The sequence below is a fragment of the Protopterus annectens genome, chromosome 4.part1 (genome assembly GCF_019279795.1).
Source record: "Protopterus annectens isolate FY-2018-M chromosome 4.part1, PAN1.0, whole genome shotgun sequence".
Classification (NCBI taxonomy): Eukaryota; Metazoa; Chordata; order Ceratodontiformes; family Protopteridae; genus Protopterus; species Protopterus annectens.
The window spans coordinates 685,364,758-685,392,556 of NC_056734.1; the positions used below are offsets into that span (position 1 = coordinate 685,364,758).

Consider the following 27,799-nt stretch of genomic DNA (forward strand, 5'->3'; position numbering starts at 1 on the left):
AGGATTGGCCCCGGGGACCTCTGTACGCTTTTCCTCCTTTTCCCTTGATTCCACAAGTCATTCAGAAAGCCACCGTTTTGAGAGCCAAGTTGATTCTCATTGCCCCTTATTGGCCTCGACAAATTTGGTTTCTGTCTCTGCATCGTCACCTTCTGGTGCAGCCCTGGCATCTGGACGCAGTTCGGATCTCTTGATCCACCAGTCGGGTCAGCAGCACCGGGCCATTCATTCTCTCAACCTCACTGCTTGGTTGCTCCACTTCCTTCCCTAGCCAGGCTTCCGATGATCTCTGACTCCGTCAGAGACATCTTAGTGTCTTCCTTAAAGTCGTCCACTAGGACTGTTTATGCTAGCAAGTGGCGGCGTTTTTCTATTTGGGCAAATTCCAGGAATATTGATCCCTTTACTGCTCCTGTACATTCTGTTTTAGATTTCCTGGCGGAGGTTTTTCATTCAGGATCCTCGTCATCTACAGTTAAAGTACAACTGGCTGCTATTTCCAAGTATCATGTTGGCTTGCATGACAATAACATTATGTCTCATAGATTATGCAAGGCCTTTCTGAGAGGAGTTTTTCTCCTAAAGCCGCCTATAAAGCATCCTCCTCCGCAATGGGATCTAAACTTAATGTTGGCATCCTTGATACTACCTCCCTTCATGTCTGCTTCATGTTCTTTGAAGTTATTGACCTGGAAAACTATATTCTTACTGGCTGTCACTTCAGCAAGAAGGGTTTCGAGATTCAAGCTCTCTGCATTCGTTCCCCTTACTTGGTTTTCATAAGGACAGGGTATCATTAAGAACGAACCCTTCCTTTCTCCCCAAAGTTGTGTCTTAAACCAATATTAACCAATCTATAGATCTACCAGTCTTCTTCCCAAACTATTCCGACAGAGCTGAACAGAAGCTTCATTTTTGGATGTCCATCGTCAGCTCAGGTACTATTTGCATAGAACTAAACAATTCAGAAAATCGGACCAATTATTTGTCTCCTATGCAGAAAACAGGATAGGTCTTCCAGTTTCTAAAGTGACCTTATCCAGATGGTTGACTTCCACCATTTCCTTTGTGTACTCTCTCAGAGGCAAGCAGCTATCTTCTAAACCAAAAGCACACTCAACCAGGAGTCTATCCACTTCTGCAGCCTTTCAGGATAGACTACCCATTGATACTATTTGTGCAGCAGCTACTTGGGCCACGCCTCATACCTTTGTCTCTCATTACAAGTTGGACTTGGCCTCCAGAGATAGGGCCAGTTTTGGTTCCACAGTTCTCAAGAGTCTGTTCCATTGAGCCACCCGGGATACAGGTGCTAGGGACGCGGTCCCATCCAGCAAGAATGAAGGCGAGATTGACAACTTAACATTTAGAAGTTATGTACCTACCATAATGTTCCATGTTAGTTGTCTTCTCGCCTTCTTTCGTCCCTCCCTCCTACCCCCTGGCCTGGACAGATCTTGAAGAGTTCCTATCAAGTTGTTTCCTCCTGAGCCTTCATATGAGGACTCTTTTTATGAACTTGTTTTCCTAATTATGTTAGGTTAGTCCTTAGCAGGGTAGGTTAGCTGCCAAACGAGATCTGAGGTAGTTCCGCCTTGCATCATGGGATATAGGGTTGCCTCGAGCTGGTAAAAGGAGTTCTCAAGCTAAAGCAAGTGCTGAGTCGGAGCCGAGTATCGGCTCCGAACCCATCCAGCAAGAAAGAAGGCGAGAGAAGACAACTAACATGGAACGTTATGGTAGGTACATAACTTCTAATTAATCAGTCTATTAATTTGCCGGTCTTCTTTCCCAATTACCAAAATAAGGGCGAATTCAAATTACACTCTTTGGATGTACACAGACAGTTGAGATTTTATCTGCACAGGACAGCTGGTCATAGACGTTCAGATCAGTTATTTGTGTCCTTTGCTAAATCCAGTTTGGAGAAAGCTGTTTCTAAAGTCACACTATCCAGGTGGATTTCTCAGTGTATTCTCTTGGCTTATGAGAGTTCTGGCAGGCCTGCTCCTCAGGGAGTCCGTGCCCATTCAACTCTGTCTGTTTCTACCTCTGCTGCTTTTCGGGCTAGAGTTTCGTTGGATGACATTTGCTCGGCTGCCATGTGGGCCTCATCTCACACTTTTATAAACCACTACAAGTTAGATCTGGTTTCCAGAGGGAGAGCATCCTTTGGCTTCAACATCCTTCCTTGTGGGCCCCCCAAGATTCAGGTAGCTGGGGACTCTGTCCCATAGGTTGATGCACAAATGAAGTTAACTACTTCAGATTAAGAAGTTATGCACTCACCATAACGTCCATCTGAGTAGGTAAACTTCATTTGTCAGCAACCGTCCCTCCCTCCGTCCACCTGTCCTCTTCAGATGTTTTTGATGTTCCTGCTTCTCGGTAGGTTGTAACCAGTTTTCCCTACACAGGTTGTGATTGCAAGCCTTGTTTTTAGGAAAACTTGATCTGAGGTCAGGAAGGGATAGCAGTGAGTTATGGGTAAGGGGGAGGAGCTTGGAGCTCGGATCTTAGCTGCTTGAAACTGCCGGCTCGGATCTGATATGGATCTGATAACCCATAAGTTGCTGACAAATGAAGTTTACCTACTCAGATGGAACGTTATGGTGAGTACATAACTTCTTATTTCCATTACTCACTACCCAGACAAAAACTACACTACAATGTCTAACAGAGACAACAAAGCTTGGAAATAATGACTCAGGCATAAAACTCCCTATAACCTGCAACTCTGTAATAATCTGTGTAAAAAAATCACTCTAGATAAAATAATAGTATTATAGACATTTATGACTTAAACACAAAAATGACCCCTAAAAATTTTGGACATCAGTACGTAACCTTTTACATCTGGGCTCAAAATAGGAACACAGACATTCTCGTAATTGCACTCCACTAGAAATTTCTATATTATTCAATATCTACTGTATAGAAAATATTGCCTCCCTAACTAAAATCTCTTCACACTCATCCTTTCGCCTCCCCCACAGTAACATCCATTCCCATTATTTAAGTAATCAACAGGTTGGACCCAAACCAATATTCTCCATACATCACACACACTATCACTTCCTTTACCCCCCCCCCCACTTTCAGCACAGGAATCTAATTCACCCTCTATAGCCATCGATAGCAACTTCCACATAGGACTTGTGTCTACATCAGTTATAAAATAAAATTGTACTTAAACTCAAACCCTGCTGCCCTGCAACTGACAACCCTCCTACTTGAATACCTAAAGATAGCTGCTAGTACCATAGCATACCCAGTCTCTATCCTTATTAATAGATCAGTAGCTGAATCCTGTGTGTCTTCATTATAGAAAAAGTCATATATTATCCTTCTTCGTTAAGGTGGCGTCCCTGCTGATGTCTACAATTTTCAGCCTACTGTGATATCACCTCTCTCAAAAATTCTTGAAAGATGTACTCATAAACATCTCCTCCAGAACATCTCTTAAACATCTTCCAACATGTCTTCAGTCCAGCACACAGTACAGCTGCTGCCCTTATATTACTCACTGACACTATAAAGAAATACAGGGACTTGGAGAAACTTGTTTCCTCCATATTCCTTGACCTATCTAAAGCCTTCGGTACAGTTTCTCATCCTAAACTCAGGTATAAAATGTCCCAACGTAGACTCTCTTCTTTATTACTTTAGTTCAAGAGCTATTTATTTGACAGGCTCCAGTATATAAACTGGCAGAATACTCGCGCTCCCTGCTTTCACATGTCCACTTGTGTACCCCTAGGCTTTATTCTTTGTCCCCTTCTGTTTAATATCTTTATCAATGACCTGTGTACCTTCGCAGGTCCAGCCTCCTTATTCAGTATGTTGATGACTCTACACTTCTTTGTGCATTTATTAACCTGCTTCATCTACTCTGTATTGCACAGAAAGTTTTTTTTACCTCAGTTGAGAAATGGCTCTATAATGTCCAATTACTACTCAACCTTGAAAAAACAGCTACTGCTATTTTACTCCAAATTATGCCTGCCTGACAAAGTGAATTTGAAAATCTTTTCAATAAACAAACATGAAACTGAAATAATCTCCCATACAGAACATCTTAGAGTGATTATAAATGATGAACTTAAATGTGATCTGCATGTTTAAAATAACATAAAAAGGCTTACCAAGAATTAGGAATGCTCTACATGGCTTCGAATGAAGACATGATAAAATCAGCAAGCAAAAATAAATTAGAATTGCTGGAACTGAATTCATACTCAAATCTTGTTGAGTACCTTCACAAGATAGGCTCTGTTTTTCACAAAATCTCACCAAGACAGCACTGGTATGTAGACTGTATTTTATATAACATATATCATGGAGAGAAGTAGGTTAAAAAAATAAAAAAGATAGCTGGGTGCACATGTCCCAGGATAAAAAGTGCCCACTTCTGGTAGGCAGACTGGTGCCAGGAGTGGCGAAAATGATAGTGTAGAATCCTCAAGACACAGAAACATTCCTACACTGAGGTTATACCAGGCTCAGGGGTGGATCCCCCTTATAGAAGGAAGTAATAGTCTGGAAAAAACAGTGACAGGCCAAAAAAAGAGCCAAAAAGTTGATAGAATATTGAGGATAGGAAAAAAATATGTATTGCTACTATTTTGCAAAATGCCCAGAATTACTGGATAGAAAGTATAGAAGAAGAATAAGAGAAATTAGAAGAAATAAAAATATTTGTGCAAGAAAAATTATCAAAAGCTTCAAATGCATATTTGTGTTCATTAATATGACAAATTCATGAAAAACTTTATATAGACCAAGAAACCTAGGGTCATTTGGCTAAAGAAGCAACTGAGGATGTGCTAAAATATAAAAAAACAAAATCTAGAGATTTTTGAAAGGTATAAAAAAGAAACCTGGGCATGGGAAAGAGAGAAATCTGACATGGTGTGATGTTTATGGAAAGGAGAAAGTCAAACTAGTTTGTACAAAAATAGCCGCTCCAAAAGTATTTGAAGAGAAAAATGGCAAAGAGACAAGTGTGGAAAATTTCACAATGCAAAAAGTAAGAACACAAAGGGGGAATGCAGAGCAGAATATTAGTAAAGTAGAAGTTAAACAAATAGAAGCTGAAGTTGTGGAATGCCTGCAAAGTGAAGGATTTAGTGTAGAAAGTTTAACCAGGTTATGCACAGCATGATGGAAGAATAAAGCCCCCAAAGTAAGGAGAAACAGAAGGAGCAGGAGACATCTGAAGAAGAAATATGGACATGGGAAAGAAAAAGAGATTTAATATGGTGCAATATTTATATAAAGGAGAAACCAAAACTAATCAGTACAAAAAAGCAGCACCAAAGATATTTGAAGAGAAGTACAGGCAAAAGTATCCAGATATGTAAATTTTTACAATACAAAAAGCAAGAAAACAAAGGGAGAAAGTAGAAAAAAGGATCAGTAATGGAGAAATTAAAGAAATCGAAACTAAAGTTATGGATTACCTGCAAAGTGAAGGATTTAGTGTACAAAATCCAACTCTGGTAACATCACAGCATGATAGAACAGCGAGTGGCCAGATTAAGGAGAAACCGGTGGAATGAGAAGCATCTGATCATTTGCCATATGAAAATACTTTGGAGCCTTCAGAAGGAAACCAGTACAGAAGTTCATTTGGAGTTGCACAGCATGGGAAGGAGCAGGAGGCAGTGACAACTCTGACACAGTCAATGTTGTGGAGTGATAGGCCAGTGAGTTCCCATATGAAACAGCAGCCAATGACATACAGGATGAAGGTGAAGAGAATATGTCACAGGAAGATGTTCTGGAACTTACTGTAGGATGCCTGCAGGAAATGGAGAACAAATAATGTGCCCTGAGTTTAGAAGAAAATGATCTAAGGGAAGAGTTGCTTGATTTAATTGAGATGGATAAACATATTAAGGTCAATGAAAGAAATAGAAGACAGAAAGTCAATAAGACCCAGAACGTTAGACATTTGATAAAACAAATGAACAGAGTAATCAAGACTGTTCACAGAAGTTCATGTAATATAACAGAAGTAAATAGGATATATTACTGTGCAGCTAAATTAATAACAGATAAAGTCTTGCCACAAAAACAAAGGGTAGTAAGGGAAAATAGTCAAATGCCATTGTTAGTATCAACTAGAGAAAAATATAAAGCAGTAAGACCAGAAATGTCACTGTTAGAAGATTACAGAATAGGGAACAGATCAACAAAAGTACTTGGAAAGATAGACATGATAAAAGCAATGTGCAGTATCAGAACAGACCAGGATCTATTGTATACTATTGCCAACGATAAACTAAAGATATCAATGTAGCCAGAAAAACTTAGAAGATATGCAGATAAATATAAAGTAAAAGTACAGTATAAGCAAATCAATGATGACTCAAAAAGTTTTTTTTAAAGAATTGGGAAATAAGTCAAAAGGAGTAGAAATGCCACTAAAAAAAAAGAAATAGACATATTAAGGTTCAAGATCTATGAAGACCCTATGGAACATATCAAAGATCCTGAATGGAGAGAAAAAGTAAAAGAAACCATGAGAAGTTTAAATGTATGGGATATGAAATGGGATGAAGTAACTGCTGGAGAAAGTGAAACAGAATTAAGAAAAGCTCCTAACTGGAAAACCCCAGGCCCTGATGCAGTACCTAACTTTATTAAAAGTATGCACATATTTAAACAAAGAAGGATTATTTATGTACAAATCTGTAACAGACACCTACCTGGTTAACACCAGGAAAAACGATACTCCTCCTTGAGGGTGAACATACAAGCTGTCCTAAAACTATAGGCCAGTAATTTGCCTTCCGACGATATATAAACTATGTACTGGAATTGATGCTGATTGATTTTCTTCTAAATGACTATAAAATCTATCATGACAATAGAACAAAAGGATAATAGACAGTCATATGCCACAAAGGATCATTTGTTGTTAAAGTCCTAATTGGAGAATGGAATTGCTAGATTACAAAAAAGCATTTGACAGCATTCCACATTCATGGATAAAAGAGTGCATATACATGTTATACAGATGTATAACATATTCTATAAACTGATTGATTACTTTACAGTGACCATGAAACACTGGCAAACCAGTCTACAGCTAAGCCATGATAAAGAACAAATTATTATCCCAGGGAAAAAAAAATTCAAAGAGGGATATTCCAGTGTTACTCTTTGTCATCAGTGCTTTTTTGTCTTGCCATTAATCCACTAAGCTGTCTACTTAACAGATTAGGTCACAGTTACAATTTGGCTCCCAGATAACAACAAAGTGTAAAGTTTCTTTTTGTGCATGATTGAAAACTGTATAGCTCATCAGATGAGGAACTGAAATCACAAGTTGTCAAAACTTTCTCAGATGATGTAAGAATGTCATCTGGTCTTGATAAATGTGCAGAGGCGACCTTTAAAGCAGGAAAGCTGCATCACCAAAAATATCAGTCTGGGACAGGACTGTGATAACAGTATTTCAGAGGAGGCCAGGGGAGAAAAGCTGTTTTTGGTCACATTGCATTATACTAAGTTCAAGTTAAACAGGTACATGTGAAGTTGTTAAATATCGCCGTTTATTCTCAGTGATGGGTTCGGAGCCGATCCTCTGCTCCGACACGGCAGATAGCAAAGCTCAAGGTTTGCCAGTAGCTTGAGACCAAGCCCCTTATCCCATGATGCACTGCTGGTATTACCTTAGATCTAGTTTGCTGCGGCATAGATCTCTGTGTTCCAGAATGCTTGGACCAATTTTATTAGATTCATCTATTTGCAAGTTTTAAAAACTTTTTTCTTGACTTTCTTGTCAGGATAGTTTTATATATATATATATATATATATATATATATATATATATATATATTCTATATAGATATATTCTATATAGATTTAGACTTAGATTTAGATTTAGATAAGTGCCCTGTGTTGGCTTGGTTTTTTTCTATAGAGTTGGCCTAGTAGTTGGCCTTGTATTTAACCACATTCTTAGCAGTAGTTTGTTAGATAATTTCTTGAGTGTGTTTTTTTCAATTGTTTGAATTTGTCTAAATTACTAGAGATGTCTGATGAGAAAGAGGAGCCACATCCTAATTCTGGCTTCAAAAAATGTCCGGATTGTGGACAAAAAATGTCAGTCACTGACGGGCACATTCAGTGTGTTTATTGTCTGGGGGCATTACACCTCCAAGACTCTTGTAACATATGTCACTCCTTCTCTTCCAGGTTTCTTTTAGAGAGAAGGACGAAATTGGTGGATAGGAGTTTACTTCAGCACCCCTTCTCAGAAGCACTGGGTGACCAGGATGGTGCTAGTAAATCCTCAACGTCATCCAAGTCTTCAGGTGACTCCGAAGCATCGAAAAAGGCTAAAAAAATAGAGGGTGTAGGGTCATCAGTTCCACTGCCCTTGGAACCGAGTGTCCCTTCTATTCGGAGCCAGCACACAGCTTTGGAGCCAGTTTCTGAGATTCCCTCATCTCCTCTGCTCCAGTCAGCACTCTCAGTGCACTCCTTGAAGTCTTCTGTCAGCCTCTCAGATCTGGATATGGACTGGTTGGTGCAGAAGCTTTTATGGGCACCAGGCCTTGCCAAATTGTTGTTGGTTCCGACGCCTTCTTTTGAACCGAAGACCATTAACCCAGACTTGACTGCTCCTCCTCCAAGCCATACTGGACTTTCAGAGCCGAAGGAGCCCGACCTGATGGTTTTTGAGCCTGTGGAGCCAAGACCTGCTCCGGTGTTATCGGTTCCATCTACTCAAACATCCTCAGCGCCGACTGGGGACTCTAGGAGCCGACACTCTCCTGTTGGGTCCGGAGGGGATAGTCTTACCGATTTGTCAGTGTCGACTCTTCCTCTCGGGGCTTTGGCTCGGATGAGCTCGGATCCTACCTCGGGCTTGGATCCCATGGCCACGCTTTGGGAGGATCGGACGGTCCCTTCGGATCCGTCTACCCCTTCTCGTCAGAGCTATGGTGCATTTGATGCCATGAGGAGAGTCCTGTCTCCAAAGACATCATCAGCATCAGGTCTGGCTTCCTCCTCCCCTCAAAAGCCTGTGTCCGCTCCTGCTTCTACCGGTCAACCCAAGCATAGAGACCCTGAGCCTCAAGTAGCCCCACAAGGCGCCCCCTGCTCTTCTGAGACCTCCCCAGATGCCCCCACTGAGGAAGTACCCAGGAAGAGACTGTGCAAGAGGAGGCACTTGGACTCCCCAGAGGAGTCTTTGACATCTGACATTGACTTGGATGAACAAAAAAACTGCTACCTCCAAACTGGAAAAACAGGAATACTTTTCAAAAAAACACATAGAGCACTGCTGTGACTGCCAAGTTTTCTTTATTAACACATTCTGGTACCTCCGCCCCAATGACCTTCAATGGAATGAATTCATATAAATCAGGCAGCTTTTTATATTCCAATACCACACTCAATTCCACCAAGAATTAATTAATCAATTAGAAAACATTAATTAACTTTACTTAAATACACTTCATTACAAAACAGAGATGTGCCCCCCCCCACATAATATACACTCATACTTCATCATTAACAAAATATCAAAAGTGAACTATACATACATTTTGCACAGTGCATTATCAACATTCCTATAATAAGTTTATTTATTAAATAATGTCATTAATTTGTTTATATTAAATACAAGTAAAGATATACACTGTCCATAGAAAATATATGAATTGCAACCTCCCTAAGCCCTGTTATGTTAAATAATAACTTGAATATTTTCTTTTGTAAACATGTTTGTATTAATAGATATGCTGTACTACTTCACCTTAAATATTATTTCATTATCTATATATGAAATATTGTGCAATGAAATCCTAATCATATTGTAAATAAATAATAAATGCTAAATACCCCACTCTATTTCTAGATTTAAACCTTTCGGGAACAAAGTGCCAAAATAAGCTATTAATTTAGACTCCAACTGAACTAATTTCCTTTTAAATTCATCGCTCCCCAAATTTTGTTCAAAATATGGCTTTGCCAGTGCACTAAAGAAAAAACTATCTAAGTGACCTCCATGTGCACTGCAAAAGTGCTGTGCCATTGGACTATCCATTCTCTTATTTCTAACATCCCCCAGATGTTCTAAGATTCTGAGTTTAACCTTTCTCTTTGTCTGTCCCACATACCATTTACATGGTGTGCATCCACATCCAATGATGTAGACCACACCACATGAATTACAATTAAACTCATTTTTTACAAAGAACTTTTTCCCATTGATAGTCCATCCATCCACATTTTTTATTTTTCCACACACCTTGCAACCCCCACATGCAAATATACCCTTCCTTTCTACTACCTCAGTTATATTTTTCGTCCTTAACAGTTCTCTCAAATTATTAAACCTTCCATATGAAAAAACAACCTTCTCAGGGAACAAATTACCTACTACTTCATCACCACAAATAATAGGCCAAAGATCATTGACTAACTTTCTGAGTGGCCCAGAAAAAGGGGAAAATTTACTAACAAAAACAGGGGTTCAGCTTTCAGTTCATGCAAATTGTTATTATCAATAGCTTTTCTGCCTTGAACTGACCTTCTATTTAATCTCTCGAGTTCCCTTTTACTTCCCAATTTTTCTAGTGGCTCATTAATACATTCCATGTTGTAACCACATTTTAACAACCTATCCTTGACCATTGCAAACTCCCCCGCTAAAATCTTTACATCAGAGGTATTAGTTTGTATTCTTTTGAATTCCCCATATGGTAGTGACTTGATCAAATGATCAGGATGAGCACTACCTGCTTCCAGAAAACTGTCCACTGCAGTTTCCTTATGGAAAGGTTTGTACTGGAACAAGCCATTCCCATCAACATAAAATTTAACATCCAGGAATTGCATACATTTTCTATCTGCTCTATAAGTGAACAGCAAACCATATGTATTACGGCCTAACAAATCCAGGAACTGATCAAATTCACCAATATTTCCGCTACATACAAAAATCAAATCATCTATAAATCTTTTAAACATAACCTTATTTTTAAAAAATCAGTTCCATAAACATATTTTCAGAATATGACATAAACATGATTGCATATGAGGGGGCAAAAGCAGCCCCCATTGCTGTCCCTTCCAATTGTAAATAAAATTTTCCCTCAAAACCAAAATAATTATGCATCAAAGCAAACTCTAAAAGTTGACAAATGTATGTAGTTTTGGGTCCTTCTCCCAACATTCTCATAACTGCTTCTAGACCCATTCTGATATTTATATTGGTGTATAATGAGTTTACATCCACACAGGCAACATACAGTTGAGGGTTCCATTGGATTTTCTTAACTTCTTCCAATACATGAGCTGTATTTTTGATGTAAGATTGTATCCTTGGGAGATATGGTTTTAACTGGGAATCCAGGAAAATCCCAACATTTTGTAAAAACGAACCCACCCCGAGACAATAGGTCAACCGGGGGGGGGTTTCTAGACACTTATTAATGTTTGGGATAACAAAAAACATTGCATCTTTAGGAGATTTCACATACAACTTTTTAACATCTCCACCAGAAAAAAAATCCCAGTCTCTCTCCCCTTTCCAAAAGTTCTAACAAGGAATTATTAAATTCCTTTACTGGATTGCAACTCAATTTTCAATATACCCTAACATCCTTTAACAAATCCAAGGCCATGTTGCTGTAATCCTTTTTATTCATAATTACCCAATTACCTCCCTTATCTGCCTGTGTGAATGCAAACTGATCAGTCACAGTTCGAAGTTGTTTCAGAGCTAACCATTGAGCTTTATCCAAATTCCATGATTTTGACCCAGATAAGCATCTGTTGTATGCAAATTCCACCTGCTTACATGATACACTTTCAGAAACATTAATAACATGAGTGCTTCTTGGGGGCATGAAAGGACTAACATATGGCACTTTGGGTACTGTTAATTTACTATACCCAGTTGAAAAACCTTTGTTTGTATTACTTTCATCCTCTGAATCCTCACTTTCCTCATCCCAAAAAACAAAAGGATTTTCATGCACTGAAATGTCTAACAAAGAATTATCAGTTTCAATGTTTACATCAGTTAATACACACACATCACTTTCTAAACAAACATTTTGTTTTTTAACGCTAAAAAACACCCTCAGATTTAGCTTCCTACAGAAAACTTTGATCTCATTTATTATATTCACCAATGAAGGAAAAAATGTAGGCACATATTTCGTGCCTTTGACCAAAACACTTTCCATTGCTTTAGTTAAAACGAAATCTGATAAATTAACAATTTCCAAGTTATTATTTCCTACTTGATTCACATATTCCAACATTACATCTGAATCAAATTTCTTAAACATAGAGCCAACAGGTTGGCTAAAATTAAAGTTCATCTTCCGCCGTGAAGTGTTGGGGCCATGGTACTCGGGGAGATTGTATTTAATATAAACAAATTGATGAAATTATTTAATAAATAAACTTCTTATAGGAATTTTGATAATGCATTGTATAAAATGTATGTATAGTTCACTTGTGCTATTTTGTTATTGATGAAGTGTGAGTGTATATTATGTGGGGGGGGGGCACACCTCTGTTTTGTAATGGTGTATTTAAGCAAAGTTAATTAATGCTTTCTAATTGATTCATTTATTTATTGGTGGAATTGAGTGTGGTGTTGGACTATAAAAAGCTGCCTGATTTATATGTATTCATTCCATTGAAGGCCGATGGGGCCAAGGTACCAGAATCTGTTAATAAAGAAAACTTGGCAGTCACAGCAGTGCTCTGTGTTTTTTTAAGAGTGTTCCTGTTTTTCCAGTTTGGAGATAGCAGTTTTTGTGTTTATACACTGACTTGGATGAGTCAGAAGGGTCCCCTCGATCCCCCTCTGAGGATATCTCCTCTGCGGAGATATTAGAGATCCTTAATCAGAGGGGCGGTTGGCAGTCCAAAAGCCCTACTGAAGACGAGTCAGTGCTCTTCAAGGCTTTCGGGTCTCAACCTTCCACCTTTTGGGTGTCTCCGCCTTACGATGAGCTCATGGAGCTGATCTCTCGTAAGGCATGGGAGTCTCCGGAGGCCATGGAACCTGTCCCTTGGAAGCCAAATAAGTTAATCTCTGCCCCAGTGGACAAAGCTTTTTTGACTAAGGGAGTGCCTGTTGATGCCATGGTGGTGGCGGCAGTCACCAAAAAGGAAATGTCTGAGACGTCCTCATCTATCCATCCTCCTAAGAGAGATTCCAGGATCATGGATAGATATGGGGAACGCATGTTTAGTTCAGCGACTTTTTCCCTTTGATCACTGAACTATTTAACCCATTTTACAAGACTACAAAGAGATCTTCTGAAAGAGCTAGGAGATACTCTCCAGGGTACGGTAGCTGCAGGGGTTGCCGACAAAGTTAACACCCAGCTCGCTACTCTAAACTCGATTGTGAACTCGTCCATGTGTCTCATATCTTACGCAGCTGATGGTTCAAGTAGAGCCGCTAGTTCAGGCATTGCCCTACGTAGACAAGCCTGGATGTGTCTCTGTTCCTTTGCGGAGCCTTTCAAGTCTTTCTTTATCAACACCCCATTTGATGGCTCATCCCTGTTTGAGCCCAAGGTAAAGGAAACTCTAACCAGATGTGAGCAGGAAGGCAAGACTCTATCTGTCGTTGGAGTCTGTTTTTCTACCCCTACTCAGCCCTATCCCAAGGGCCCTAAGGGCAGAAAGATGTGGTTCCGAAAAGCACAGGGAGCTTTTCAGGACACACGTGGAGAAACCCCTTCTAGAGGCAGAGGAGGGGGTTATAATGGAAGACGCCGCCCGCATGGCAGGGGGGGTCTGCAACAGCAGGGTGACAGAGGCCAGTTTTCTGGTCAGTCCTACCAGCGCTCCTGAAAGGAGACCCCGCTGACTGGCTCTGGAGGCATTCGGGGGTCGCTTATCTTTGTACCCAGAAGCCTGGCTAAGCATAACATCCGATACCTAGGTACAAAGCATAATTTCCAGAGGGTATTTCATACCGTTCTCTTCCCCTCCCACTCCTGTCAACAGAATCCCGGATGTTCCACCCAGTCTCAGGGAACAGGCAACTATAGAGGTCCGCAAGTTGCTAGAAAAAAGAGTCATGCAGCCAATCCCAGCAGACCAAACTGGATTTGGAACTTACTCAAGATTCTTTTTGGTTTCAAAGAAAACAGGGGACTGGAGACCTATCTTGGACCTCAGCAGACTCAACCAATTTGTAAAAAAAGAGAAGTTCCAAATGGTGGCGCTTCAGGCCATTCTTCCCTTTCTAGGGAAAGGCGATTGGATGTGCTCCATCGATCTCAAGGACTCGTACTACCACATAAAGATGGACAGACACTCCAGAGATCACCTGCATTTCCGGCTGCGAGCCAATCACTACCAGTTTCGAGCCCTGCCTTTTGGTCTCACTACAGCCCCCAGAGTGTTCACCAAATGCATGGCAGTGGTCACAGCTCACCTGAGGCATATAGGACTCCAGGTGTTTCCATATCTAGACGATTGGCTCCTCACCGCTACCACCAGGCATCAATTGATTCAGGCAACACACTCTACTCTGACACTCTGCCACCACTTGGGCATTACAGTCATTTTCGAAAAGTCTGCCTTGTCGCCATCGCAGCATACCGTCTTTATAGGAGCAGAGTTAGATACCTCAACCACCACTCTGTCTTCCAGTCGAAAAGGTCTCACTTCTTCGCCAACACGTCAACTCATTGGTATCGAAGAACAGAGCGTATAGCTGCAGAGGTCTTGAAGGTACTAGGTTTGATGGTGGCAGCAATTCTAGCCATTCCACTCACAAGGATGCATATGCAAAGTCTTCATTGGCTCCTGTGCGCTCAATGGTCTTACCAGAAATTGCCAATGAACCATATGATTCTTATCACAAACTCTTGCAAGAGGGACCTTCAGGGATGGTTGACGTCTCCATGTCACAATAGAAAGACCTTTTGTGCCCCCCCCCCCCAGTAGCCACTGTGACCACGGACGCTTCCCTGATAGGGAGAGGAGGACATTTTCAGGGAAAGACTGCCCAAGGCACATGGATGGATCAAGAGTCATATCTGCATATCAATGTTCTGGAGTTGAGAGCAGTACTTCTGGCGTTGCAGTACTTTCAGGACTCTCTTCCTCTTGGGACAATTGCAATTCAGACAGACAACATGTCAGTGGTCTGGTACTTGAACAAACAGGGTGGAACCAAGTCTTATCCCCTTTGTTGAGAAGCCCTCAGGGTATGGCAATGAGCTGTGTCATCCCAGCGTTTTCTGTTAGCAACGCACATCCTGGGAAAATAAATGTGATAGCGGACAAGCTGGGCAGGGCAATCCTGTTGCCTCATGAGTGGTCTCTCAACCAACACGTTGCGGACATGATTTTCTGCAAATGGGGCCAGCCTGGCTGAAACCTCTTTGCCAGTCACATCAATACCAAATGCAGAAGCTACTTTGCCCTAATACCACCTCCGGGACATCCCCCGAGAGACGCACTCATACAAGATTGGCCTCCGGGTCTCCTATATGCATTCCCTCTAATGCCATTGATACCCAGGTTTTTACAGAAAGCAAAGTCACTGGGAAGGACTGTTATCCTTATTGCCCCCCCATTGGCCTCGACAGATTTGGTTCCCTTTTCTTCACCATCATCTGCTGGAGGATCCATGGATCCTGGACCCAGTTCCAGATTTCCTGACACACCCATCAGGGGACCTCCATCCTTCATTGCAGTCTGTAAAGCTGACTGCTTGGCTGATCCACTTCCCCAAATAGCCAGGCTTCATTCACTCTCCGATGACACAAGACAAATTCTATTTTCTTCTCATAAGCCATCCACCAGAAAACTATATCGCAGTAAGTGGAAAAGGTTTTCCATTTGGGCCAGTATACAAAAAATGGGACCCTTTCCAAGCTCCTTTGTCATCCATTTTAGAGTTTTTGACAGTGATTTTTAAGGAAGGAACAGCAGCTGCCACAGTTCGAGTTCAGTTAGCCGCCATATCTAATTTCCACTGTGGATTGGATGGGTTAAATATTATGGCCCATAAGTTATCTAAGTTTTTTCTCAAAGGTGTTTTTCACATGAGGCCTCCTGTCAAAATCTCTTATTCTCCCTGAAATTTGAATTTTATGCTATCTGAAATAATTCTTCCCCCCTTTGAACCAGCATCATCTTGTGATCTCAAAATTTTGTCCTGGAAAACTATTTTTCTAGTGGCCATTACTTCTGCCCGCAGAGTGTCAGAACTTCAAGCATTATCTATCAGACCTCCTTATATGATTTTCCATGCTGATAGAGTATCTCTCAGAACAAACCTCTCCTTTTTGCCTAAAGTCTGTTCTGAGTCTAATATCAATCAGGCCATTGAGTTGCCAGTCTTTTTTCCCAACCTTTCCAACAAATTTTAATACATGCTGCATAAACTTGACGTATACAGACAGCTCAGATTTTATCTTGATGGAACTAAGGATATTAGAAAATCAGATCAACTTTTTTTATCCTTTTCGGAGGCCAGTAAAGGTAGACCAGTAGCTAAAACAACCCTTTCAAAATGGTTATCAGATTGTATCTCATTTGTTCATGCAACTGCTAACATACCTTTGCCACACAAAGTAAAGGCTCATTCAACCAGAGCCGTTTCTACGTCTTCCATTGTCGGGATGACAGTTTGGTCCAACAAAGCTGCTGCAGATCTGGAGGAATGTAGTCTGAGGACAGCGTGTTGTGATTTTTTTAAGCCCAACTTCATTAAGCCCTAGTCATAACTGTCAACCTTAAATCTCCAAAATGTGGAACACTACCTCCCATAATGTAACAACCAGCTAGGGACCTCACAGGATGGTTAAACATGAAAACATCTGTACTTATAAAGCAGTCTTGTTGACTTAATATGGGACGGTATTATGTGGAACAGCGAGGAATGTGAACTTTTTAAGACTCAAATGAGGCACGTTTCTGGTAATGAGGTACTCTTGAGTGGTACAGCCACACTAAACACGTAGTGGTAACACAGGCTTTTATGAGGAGCAGACAAAAAATAGGGAGAAAGTTGGACATTCTGCAAAAATCTGGACAGCTGGCGTTATGGAAATGTTTGCAATGTTTACAGATATGCACATGAAATAGTGAAAAAAAAATTCTTATTATTCCTTTAAAGTACTGTTGTATTTTTTAATTGTGGGTCAGGCAGAAATGCAATCTACACCTGTAAACTGACAGTGATTTCACCTCATATTTTTGCCCTGACATACTTTTTCGTAGTAAATTACTTTGGGATTATAGTCAGTAAAGTCACATGTTGTTCATAAAATGCAAGTTGATGCAAAACCTGTTCAGTCAGGCAATATTTTTCAAAAGTGTCCCTACGTTATTTTGACTTTGTTCCTGGTTTTGCGCAAAGCATTTGAGAGGTATGGATGACGCAGTAAGTATCAGAATAGTGATTTGACACTTGGGTCCGAATGTGATCACAAAATAGTGATTGATGTCATTACTATAACAATGCAGGGACTGCAATAGTAGCCTGAAAATTTCCCTTACTCAAAGATACGGCAGTGTCCGCATATCTCTCAACTGTCCCCGATCTTCAGAGACATCTCTGATTTTTCAGTCAAATTTTAACTCTGTCCTCTCAATCCCTTCCCAGACTTTGTGACTTTTGGATAAAATATATTAAATTGCACTTAGTATATGATGACAATAATTAGAGTTATAGACTTTGTTTACTTTAACCAGAAAAGAATAAGCAGGACTGGACATTTTGAGTGCTGGCCCATTAATGGAAAAGTACTGTTAAACACAGAGTAGTAACATTTCTATTTACATTTATACCCAGGCAGTAGTTACATTTATACATTCTTAGATTTTACAGAGGGGGAAGTTACTAAAGAGAAAACCCATGTGCAACTTAGTGGATTGTACAAGCAACAGTTTGTTTGTTTTTTTGTCTTTCGGCTTTTCCTGGTTAGGGCTCGCCACAGAGGAACTACGGTCCGCTAATGATGGGCAGTAGATTTTTTATGTGCCGAGTTTGGCAGCCCTGACGCACAACCTTTAACGAAGGTACACCCATTCACGCATGTCTCCACACAGAAGGCGCTGTAACTGAGAATCGAACGGCACATAGTCTTGCTGGGAGGCGACAACGCTACCGCAGCACCACCACCGCAGTATATATTGTACAAGCAGCAGTTTTGTATAAAAATTGTTTTGTCATTTCAGTGACATGTTGAGTGTATTCTGTTTAAGGAGAGTATTTAGAGAATATAGTACAGTGAACACAAAGTCCCAACCTTGAGATGCGCATGTGCAGGACCAGGATTAGTTAAGACGTTGTTTAAGCAGTGGTTTAAAACTACTGAGTTTGTCTGAGAGTTTTATTTGTGTGGGGATATTGTTCCAGAGTTTAACAATATACTGGGAGTAGAGAGAGTCTCCTGCAACATTATAAGTAACAAGAATTTGTTACTAGCACAGAGGTCTCTTGCTGGACAGTAGGTCAGTAATAAGTTATACTATGCAGGGCATTTTTGTGGATGATGAATGAGTTCATGTGCTATAGTTAATTGTGAATATGTTAGGTAGTTGTGTAGTTCAAGCTAGTTTAATTGCTTTAAGCTGTGAGAATGGTAGGTCCTACGAGAGAGAGTGGTGCTAAATTTAGCTACTTTATTGTAGCAGGAGGCAAGTTACTTTTGATTAATCCACAAACCTTTTTTTATGGGGACAAGCCCCTAACAGCTGCATTTAGGAGCTGTATTCCCTGCACCCTAGATTTATTATAATCAACTCCAGAATCACTGCATCTGTAGGCAAGGGTGAAGTCCTTACTGTAGCAGCCACAATCAAGGAATCCACAGTGTGGCCATTTGTGCATTGTCAAGTAACTTACTACATAAGAGGTCTGCTACCATTGGCTTGTTTTAAAATTTGCCCTCTTGGGCTCTTTCTACTCCTGACTGTACAAACTATTCAAGATCTTAATTTGCAGTGATTGTGTACTTATACTTAATTTCCATTTAATAAATCTTCATTGGAATAATGAGCTGCGAGATTTACAATGTATATTTTTTCACCTTTCTTATCTGCTTTATATTTTACAGTGGTCTTACGCCTTAGAAAAGCCGAACACTGGCAGTATACTCAATATTGCCTGGTCTGCAGATGGTACACAAGTAGCAGGAGCCTGTGGAAATGGGCATGTGATATTTGCACATGTAATAGAACAGAGGTGGGAGTGGAAGAAATTTAAAATCTCCTTGCTCAAAAGGAGAAGTATGCAGGTATTTTTCCTGTAAAGCTTTCTTGTCATGTAAGCTTCTAGAAATGTCACATTTGTCAGTTCTCATCTTTTGTGCACTTCATAAACTATGTCTTTTAAAGAAATGGTACAATTTCCTTTTGAAATGTTCATTATGATTGCGGAGTGCTTCATAATAATATTTGGGAGTCATTCAGATTTTTTTATGAAAAAAAATGTTTCTTTCATTATAATGTTGCATTGGGAAATCAGTATAAATATATATGGGGGATATTGAAATATTTAAGAGGAGTGTGTCATATCTTGCCATCTGATACAGTGTAAATGTATGATGAAGTCACAACATGGTTTGACTAATACTAGGGTTGCCCACAGCTGAGTGGTTTAGCCACAAAGGTGAAGCCTGTGTGGATAAATATTACTGGAGTGATTAGATCTAGCATTGCCTGCAGACCAAAGCAGATTATAACTGTTGTGCAATAGATTTACTAAAATGCAATTGTTGTTCCTTTTCAAGTCTGTTGTTGTCAGGAACTGCCAAATACTGTATCAATGCAATGTAGGTATTCACAATGATCTATATTTTCACTTGGTAATAGATACATCACTTTTTTCATTTAGCTCCTTTAAGAGAGTGTCTGATAGAGTTATGTTTATGAAGCTTGAAATTGATGGTGTAATGATGAATGTTGTTAGAGCAAATGTTCCACAGGTTGGGTGTGCGATGGATGAGAAAGAAAAATTTTGGAGTAATTGGATGAAGTGGTGGTGAGTGTACCCAAGGGTGAGAGACTAGTGATTGGAGTGGACTTCAATGGGCATGTTGGTGAAGTGAACAGAGGGGATGAGGAAGTGATGGGTAGGTATGGTGTTAAGGAGAGGAATGCAGAAGGTCAGATGGATTGTGGATTTTGCGAAAAGGATGGACATGGTTGTGGTGAATACATATTTTAAAAAGAGGGAAGAGCATTGGGTGACATACAAGAGTGGAGGAAGATGCACACAGGTGGATTATATCCTATGTAGGAGGGCCAGTCTGAAGGAGATTAGAGACTTTAAAGTGGTGACTGGGGAAAGTGTAGTTAAGCAGCATAGAATGGTGGTCTGCAGGATGATGCTGGTGATCAAGAAGCAGAGGATGAGTGTGAAAGCAGGGCCAAGGATTAAACGGTGGAAGTTAAAAAAAGGGTGATTGTGAGGTGGAGTTCAGGGAAGAGTTAAGACAGGCACTGGGAGGCAATGAAGAGTTACCGAATAGCTGGGTAACTACAGCAGAGCTAGTAAGGGAGACTGCTAGGAAGGTGCTTGGTGTGACATCTGGACAGAGGAAGGAGGACAAGGAGGCATGGTGGTGGAATGAGGAAATACAGGAGCGTATACAGAGGAAGAGGCTGGCGAAGAAGAAGTGGGATTGTCAAAGAGATGAAGAAAGTAGACATGAGTATAAGGAGATGAGGCGCATGGCAAAGAGAGAGGTGGCAAAGGCTAAGGATAAGGCATATAGGGAGTTGTATGAGAGATTGGACACTAAGGAGGGAGAAAAGGACCTGTATCGATTGGCTAGACAGAGGGACAGAGCTGGGAAAGATGTGCAGCAGGTAAGGGTGATAAAGGACAGTGAGAGAAACATACTCACAAGTGAGGAGAGTGTGTTGAGTAGATGGAAAGAGTACTTTGAAGGGCTGATGAATGAAGAGAATGAGAGAGAGAAGGTTGGATGATGTGGGGATACTGAATCAGGAAGTGAAGCAGATTAGCAAAGAGGAAGTAAGGACAGCTATGAAGAGGATGAAGAATGGAAAGGCTGTTGGCCCAGATGACATACCAGTGGAAGCATGGAGGTGCTTAGGAGAAATGGCAGTGGAATTTTTAACCAGATTGTTTAATGAAATTTTGGAAAGTCAGAGGATGCCTGAGGAGTGGAGAAAGTGTTTTGGTACCTATCTTTAAGAATAAGGGTGATGTGCAGAGCTGCAGTAACTACAGAGGGATAAAATTGATCAGTCACAGCTTGAAGTTATGGGAAAGAGTAGTGGAAGCTAGGTTAAGAAGGGAGGTGATGATTAGTGATCAGCAGTATGGTTTCATGCCAGGAAAGAGCACTACAGATGCAATATTTGCTCTGAGAGTGTTGTTGGAGAAATACAGAGAAGGTCAGAAGGAGTTGCATTGTTTCTTTGTGGACTTAGAGAAAGCATATGACAAGGTGCCTAGAGAGGAGTTGTGGTATTGTATGAGGAAGTCGGGAGTGGCAGAGAAGTATGTAAGAGTGGTACAGGATATGTACAAGGGTAGTGTGACATTGGTGAGGACTGCAGTGGGAGTGACAGATACGTTTAAGGTGGAAGTGGGATTACATCAAGGATCAGCTCTGAGCCCTTTCTTATTTGCAGTGGTGATGGACAGGTTGACAGATGAGATTAGACAGGAGGCCCCGTGGACTATGATGTTTGCAGATGACATTGTGATATGTGGTGAGAGTAGGGACCAGGTTGAGGAGACCCTGGAGAGGTTGAGATATAATTTAGAGAGGAGAGGAATGAAGGTCAGCAGGGCTAAAACAGAATATATGTGTGTAAATGAGAGGGAGGGTAGATGAATGGTGAGAATACAGGGAGTAGAGTTGGTAAAGGTGGATGAGTTTAAGTACTTGGGATCAACAGTTTAGAGTAATTGTGAGTGTGGAAGAGAGGTGAAGAAGAGAGTACAGGCAGGGTGGAATGGGTGGAGAAGAGTGTCAGGAGTGATTTATGACATATTGGTACCAATAAGAGTGAAAGGGAAAGTCTACAAGAGGGTAGTGAGACCAGCTATGTTATATGGGTTGGAGACGGTAGCACTGTCGAAAAGGCAGGAGTCAGAGCTGGATGTGGCAGAGTTAAAGATGTTAAGATTTGCACTGGGTGTGACTAGAATAGACAGGATTAGGAATAAGTATATTAGAGGGTCAGCTGAGGTTGGACAGTTTGGAGACAAAGCAAGAGAGGCGAGATTGCATTAGTTTGGACATGTGCTGAGGAGGGATGCTGGGTATATTGGGAAAAGGATGCTAAGGATGGAGCTGCCAGGTAAGAGGAAAAGAGGAAGGCCTAAGATGAGGTTTATGGATGTGGTGAGAGAGGACATGCAGGCAGTTGGTGTGAAAGAGCATGATGCAGAGGACAGGAAGAAATGGAAACAGATGATCTGCTGTGGCGACCCCTAACGGGAACAGCCAAAAGAAGATGATGATGATACTAAGCTTTTAGTTGATATATTTCTAGGGTCTTACTAAGCGTAAGGCCAAGGAGACCATGAAGAAGCTCAGACACACCAAACAGTACTATTTGGAGACGCACTGCCCACCATCAAATAGATTTTCCCCACATATCCAAGGAAAAATGTCCCGTCACCCATCCAGTCATCCAGGCTGGTTTTAAAGGTTGGCAGAGAAGTACTATGCTTTATGTATAAGAGCAGCTTGTTCCAGAAATAGAATATAATGAGTTTGAAACCTGTCACACCTTATAGTATTGTTGATGTGGCAGTATAGGTTTAGGTCTGTAAAACATGTTTTATATTTTTTCCTCTAACAGAGTTGCTTGTTTTTCAGTTGACTTTTACAGGTTATAGGTCACATTAAAGGTGGGAAAAGTTTTGAAATGATTTATTGTGGTCTCATTTTTATACATCACAAAAACCTGGCATTTTAACAGGGGTGTTTACACTTTTTATATCCACTGTATATCACAGGAAATGTAGTGCATTTAGCTACTTCCTCTCAGTACAGTGTTTTATCTAGGCAAGACGAGCAGATGTCTGAAAGAGACTTTAACAACATCGTTCAGCAAATGTGTTGGCTTAACATACTGTGCATACAGCTAATGAATATGGGTTACTATTCAGAATAATTCAAAAGTTAGAAATTAATTCTAGAGGAATAGATACTATATTGGAAACAGAAATTGCTAAATATGAGTGGATTACTTACATGGATGGTGATGCCGTACCAGGGGTAAATGCATCAAATAGCATTAAACCTGTAGTAAAAAAGAAACATTGCAGAGCTTAATAAGAAAGACATTTAGGTGTATTTGTTGATGACTTATTTTCAGTTTTTAATTTCTAGTTTATGTATTGTTTATACTTGCTGCAGTCTCCTATATTAATGAAGTCATGCAGATACTAAAGTATGAGATCATAATGAATTAATTATTAGCATCTGATGAAGAGCTACACTTGTAAATGTGTGCATTTTACTAGCTGTGTTTTTTGTTTTTAATAATAGATGGTAACTTATCAGGGCTGTGCAGTAGTTTGAAAGTTTTAATTAATTGTAAGTGCAATAGAGAATGGTTTAGCTTGAGCCAATTAATTGTTTTAGAGAGAAGCAATAATGTGATTGTATTGTTTGTTGGTTGCAAATCTGGCTACTTTATTGTAGCATTGTTCTAGCTTGGCTGATAGAAAGGAGTTGAGAGTAGTTAAAGCGGGAGAGGCATATAATAGTGGGGAGAATAACAGAAGTGACTATGTTCTGTATAGCTGAGTCAGTAAGGTAGTATTTTACTCTCTAGAAACTGCCTAGCTTTAGTTATGTATTCTTTATGGCTTGTGAAGATGTAGATTGAATAACAAGTGGTCATCTCTTATCACACCTAGCAGTTTGGTGTGGATTGCCAGTTCTGTATTGGTCTTCATGAATGACAGTGTTGTAAAGGCAGTTTTTTGAGAGAAGAGAAGGTTGGGGATGAATAGTAGTATTTTTTTTTTCATCATGAAGTACTAGTGGGTATTTCATATAGTTGTTTTTGGCCACATTCACATGTTTACCCCCCCCCCCCAAAAAAAAAAAGAACTCCATTGATGTAACAGTTTATCTCATTGCAGATTTTGGGACAGCCTCAAGCTTTTCTTTTCACAGGAGCTGAAGAGGCTGTCTTGGTGAAGGGGTTGGATAATCTAATGTTGTCAGTCTACATTTTATTCTTGATGTATGGATTCACTTCCAATATCTGAACCGTTACTACAGCTCGTGCCTGCCAAAAACTCTCGAGCTTCACCTCCACCCACAATTCTTCTCTACCAATTACCTCAGATCTCTTTTCCCTCTTTTCCAGTCTCATTTTGTCAGAGTTCTCGTTTCCTTTGTTTGCTTAAGTAAGATTGGCTTATTTCTTTGAGTTTTTCTCTCGTTGTTCCTCTACCCTTTACCTACTGTTTTCTCTTACACCTGAATGTATTTCTTACTCTCATTGTTGATAGCCTCTTTCTGTACACCTTGGTGTAGTTAAACTATCATTATTAATATTTTTTTTTCTTTCCTTTCCTCTCAAAACAAAATCTTTTTTTCTGTCCTTAATTTTCTGCTCTTTCCCCTCCATATGTGATTGTGTGTGTGAGTGTCTGCCTTCCAGCCCTTATTTTTCTGATGGCTATGAAAGCTAAATCCCTTTCTGCCTTTAAAAAATGCCAGATGTGCGGCCACAAGATTCCCTTTTCAGATTTAAACTTGCTTTGTGTTTATTGCTTGGGTCCTGTGCAGTTGCAGGAGGATTGCAGTATTTGCCACAGGTTCAGTCACAGAGCCCTTGTTGAGAGATGTAATAAACTTAGCTTGAAGGCTTTGATCCCCTCTGTCTTTGGTGAAGCCTTATCTGCAGCAGACAAGAGTAAAACAGATATGTATTCCCCTTCATCCTCATCTTCCTTGGAGAAGGGTAAAAAGAGGAGCTTGTCAGTTCCGACTTCTCTATCTGCAACAAAACCCAAGAAACTGAAATCCTTGGTTCTGAAAGAATCATCGGAACTGGAGGTCTCTGGCTGTAAGCCCTTCACTATGGCAATTTATGTGGCACCTCCCAATATATCAGTGCCTTTGACATCAAAGGCTCTGGTGCAGGGCATTTTCACTAGTTTGATGGCACTGAGTAGGTCAGCAGACATTAGAAAGTAAATCAAGAGAGTTTTTGCCTAGGACTGCTTATTTCCCATCTAGTGACCCCTTTGTGGGTGAGCATCCAGAAGTTTTTCTCCAGAAAGCAGAATCTCCCTCCATGTCATTGATCCATTCCACCAAAAGTCGTTCAGAGCTCAATGTGGTGAGACTCGTGAATAAAATTTTGTGGGCGAGTGGACTCCTTGTGGCTCTGACCCATTTGGGGCCAGGAGCTGAGCTTTCTTTCACCCCATTAACCTCTCCTTCTCTTATCTCCTCTGAGGAGTCAGAGTTTACTGCTCCAAGTCTTCTGGCACTGACTGTACTGGCCCCTGAGATCTCCTTTTTTTCTGAGGTGGTAAGTCCCCAAAGCTCTTCAGTGATTTTTGGAACCAGAGACCTCCTGAAGCCTAGCTGCCCTGTTGGTTCCAGGAGGCAGGAGTTTACTCCAATTTTTAGGGAGCCATCCCTGCTCCTCTGAGCTTCAGCTCAAGTCATTTCAGTCCTGGCTTTTGCCTTGAGGTCAGTTTCTTCGGAGTGGGGAGTGACCTCGGTTCTGAGGCAGTCTGTCTCGGTTCTGGGCTCCCTTCCCGCTTCAGGGGACCAGCCTTTTAAGTTACGGACAGGGCTCTGTCCCTTACAGTGACTCAGTCAGCACCTTCCTCCTCAGAACAGATACCCCCCTCTGGCTCTGTTATTCAGCCTGTCTCTTCACTGGGGCAACAAGCTCCAAAGTCTCAGGTTTCACAGACACCGGGTTCTGTCATCTTCTGATACCTCCCAAGATTATCCATTGAGGAGGTCCCTCAGAAAAAGAAGTGCAAGAGGAAGCACTTAGATTCCCCTCAGGAATTAATCACTGAAGATACTGATTTTAATGAGGGGAAAGGCCCCCCAAGATCACCACCTGAAGATGTCTCTTTTGGAGACATCCCACAAATTTTCAAACAAAGGGTGACTGGAAGTCCCAAAGCCCTTCTTTGGAGGAATCAGTTTACCTGCAGGCTTTTGGTACTCGCCAGTCTTCCTCTTGTGTAACTCCGCCCACTGATGAACTCATCATCTTGATTTTGCAGCAGGCATGGAAGGCTCAAGACACCATTGAACTCATCCCTAAGAGACCAGACAAGATGTTATCTGCCCTGAAGATAAGCAGTTCTGGGCCAAAGGTTTAGCAGTGGATGCCATGGTCATAATGGCTGCCACAAAAAAAGAACTTGCTGAGGAGAGTTCATCCATCCATCCACCCAGCAGGGAGTCTCAGGCTATGGATAGGTTTGAGAAGCAGGTTTGTGCTTCATCGACCTTCGCCCTAAGATCTTTGAATTTTCTGGCACATTTCACAAGACTTCAAAGGATCTAATCGAGGAATTGTCAGATGCCCTGGCAGGAGCTGTTGCTGAGGAGCTCCAAGAAAAATTTGCCTCCCAGTTAGCCACCCTGGAGTCTGTGTCTAATTTGTCCATGAGGCTTATTGCACATACAGCCTAGGGGACATCCAGAGCAGCGGGTACAGGCATAGCCATAAGGAGGCATGCCTGGGTGCACCTATGTGACTTTGCAAAACCATTTAAGTCTTCATTCATCAATGCCCCCTTTGACAGATCATCCTTGTTTGGCTTAAAAGAAAGAGAGACTTATCCAGGTGTGAGAAGGATGGTAAGACCCTTTCTGCTGTGGGCATACATTTTTCCACCTCCAAAGATCCTTTTCTAGAAACCAGAGGAGAGGTGGAAATATATGGTTCAAAAAATCCCAAGGGCCTTTCCAGGACACACACAGAGGCAGTTCCCCCAGTGGCAGAGGGGGGGACCAAAATGGAAGACACTGCCCACGCAGCAGAGGTAGTCCACAAAACCAGGGCTTCATGGATTCCTTTCTGAGTAAGCCCTTTCAGTGTTCCTGAATGGAGACCCAATTGTCTTCCTCTGGAAGCAGTCGGGGGACACTTATCCTTGCACCTAGATGCCTGGGTAAACATAACCACAGATTCTTGGGTACAACAGATCATATCCAGAGATTATACCATACCATTTTCCCATCTTCCCATCATATGCAAAACAATCCCTGATGTCCCACCCAATCAGATGGATCCAGCAGTTCCAGAAATTCAAAAACTGCTAAAAAAATGTTATCCAAGAAGTCCCACCAGACTAGAAAGAATCCGGAACTTACTCAAGATTCCATTTAGTGACAAAAAAAATAGAGGACTGTTGACTGATTTTGGATGTCAGTGCGTTGAAGAAATCAGTTTGATAAACAAAGTTCTGGATGATCAAGGTACAGTCCATTCTCCCCTTTGGAAGAAAGATGACTGGATGTGCTCGATAGATCTTCAGGATACGTATTGCCATATAAAGATGGACAAGCGCTCCAGGAAGTTTCTCCACTTCCAGCTGGGAAACAGTCATTACCAATTCAGAGTGCTGCCCTTTGGTCTCACCACAGCCCCCAGATCACATTTAATCTTTCAAAGTCCCACCTTCAACCAGTTCTAGCCTTGGACTTTATAGGGACTCATCTGGATACAGTCAGTTGTCTCGCTCTCTTACCACAAAACAGAATTCTTACCTTGAGACTGCATATCATACAGATTCTTTCCCACATCTCTTACCCAGCAAAAATGGTTCTCAAGGCCTTGG

General features: G+C 41.0%; 1 protein-coding gene across 4 annotated transcripts in view; it reads left to right on the forward strand.

Moving 5' to 3' along the window:
* The window catches only part of IFT80 (intraflagellar transport 80), a 2,191,035-nt gene that overhangs the window by 849,687 nt on the left and 1,313,549 nt on the right, over positions 1 to 27,799 (forward strand). For all 4 annotated transcript variants that reach the window (XM_044070463.1, XM_044070465.1, XM_044070466.1 and 1 more), the window contains exon 9: positions 19,083 to 19,262. In XM_044070463.1, the coding sequence (XP_043926398.1) occupies positions 19,083 to 19,262 (180 nt within the window). The remainder of the gene's footprint in view (positions 1 to 19,082; positions 19,263 to 27,799) is intronic.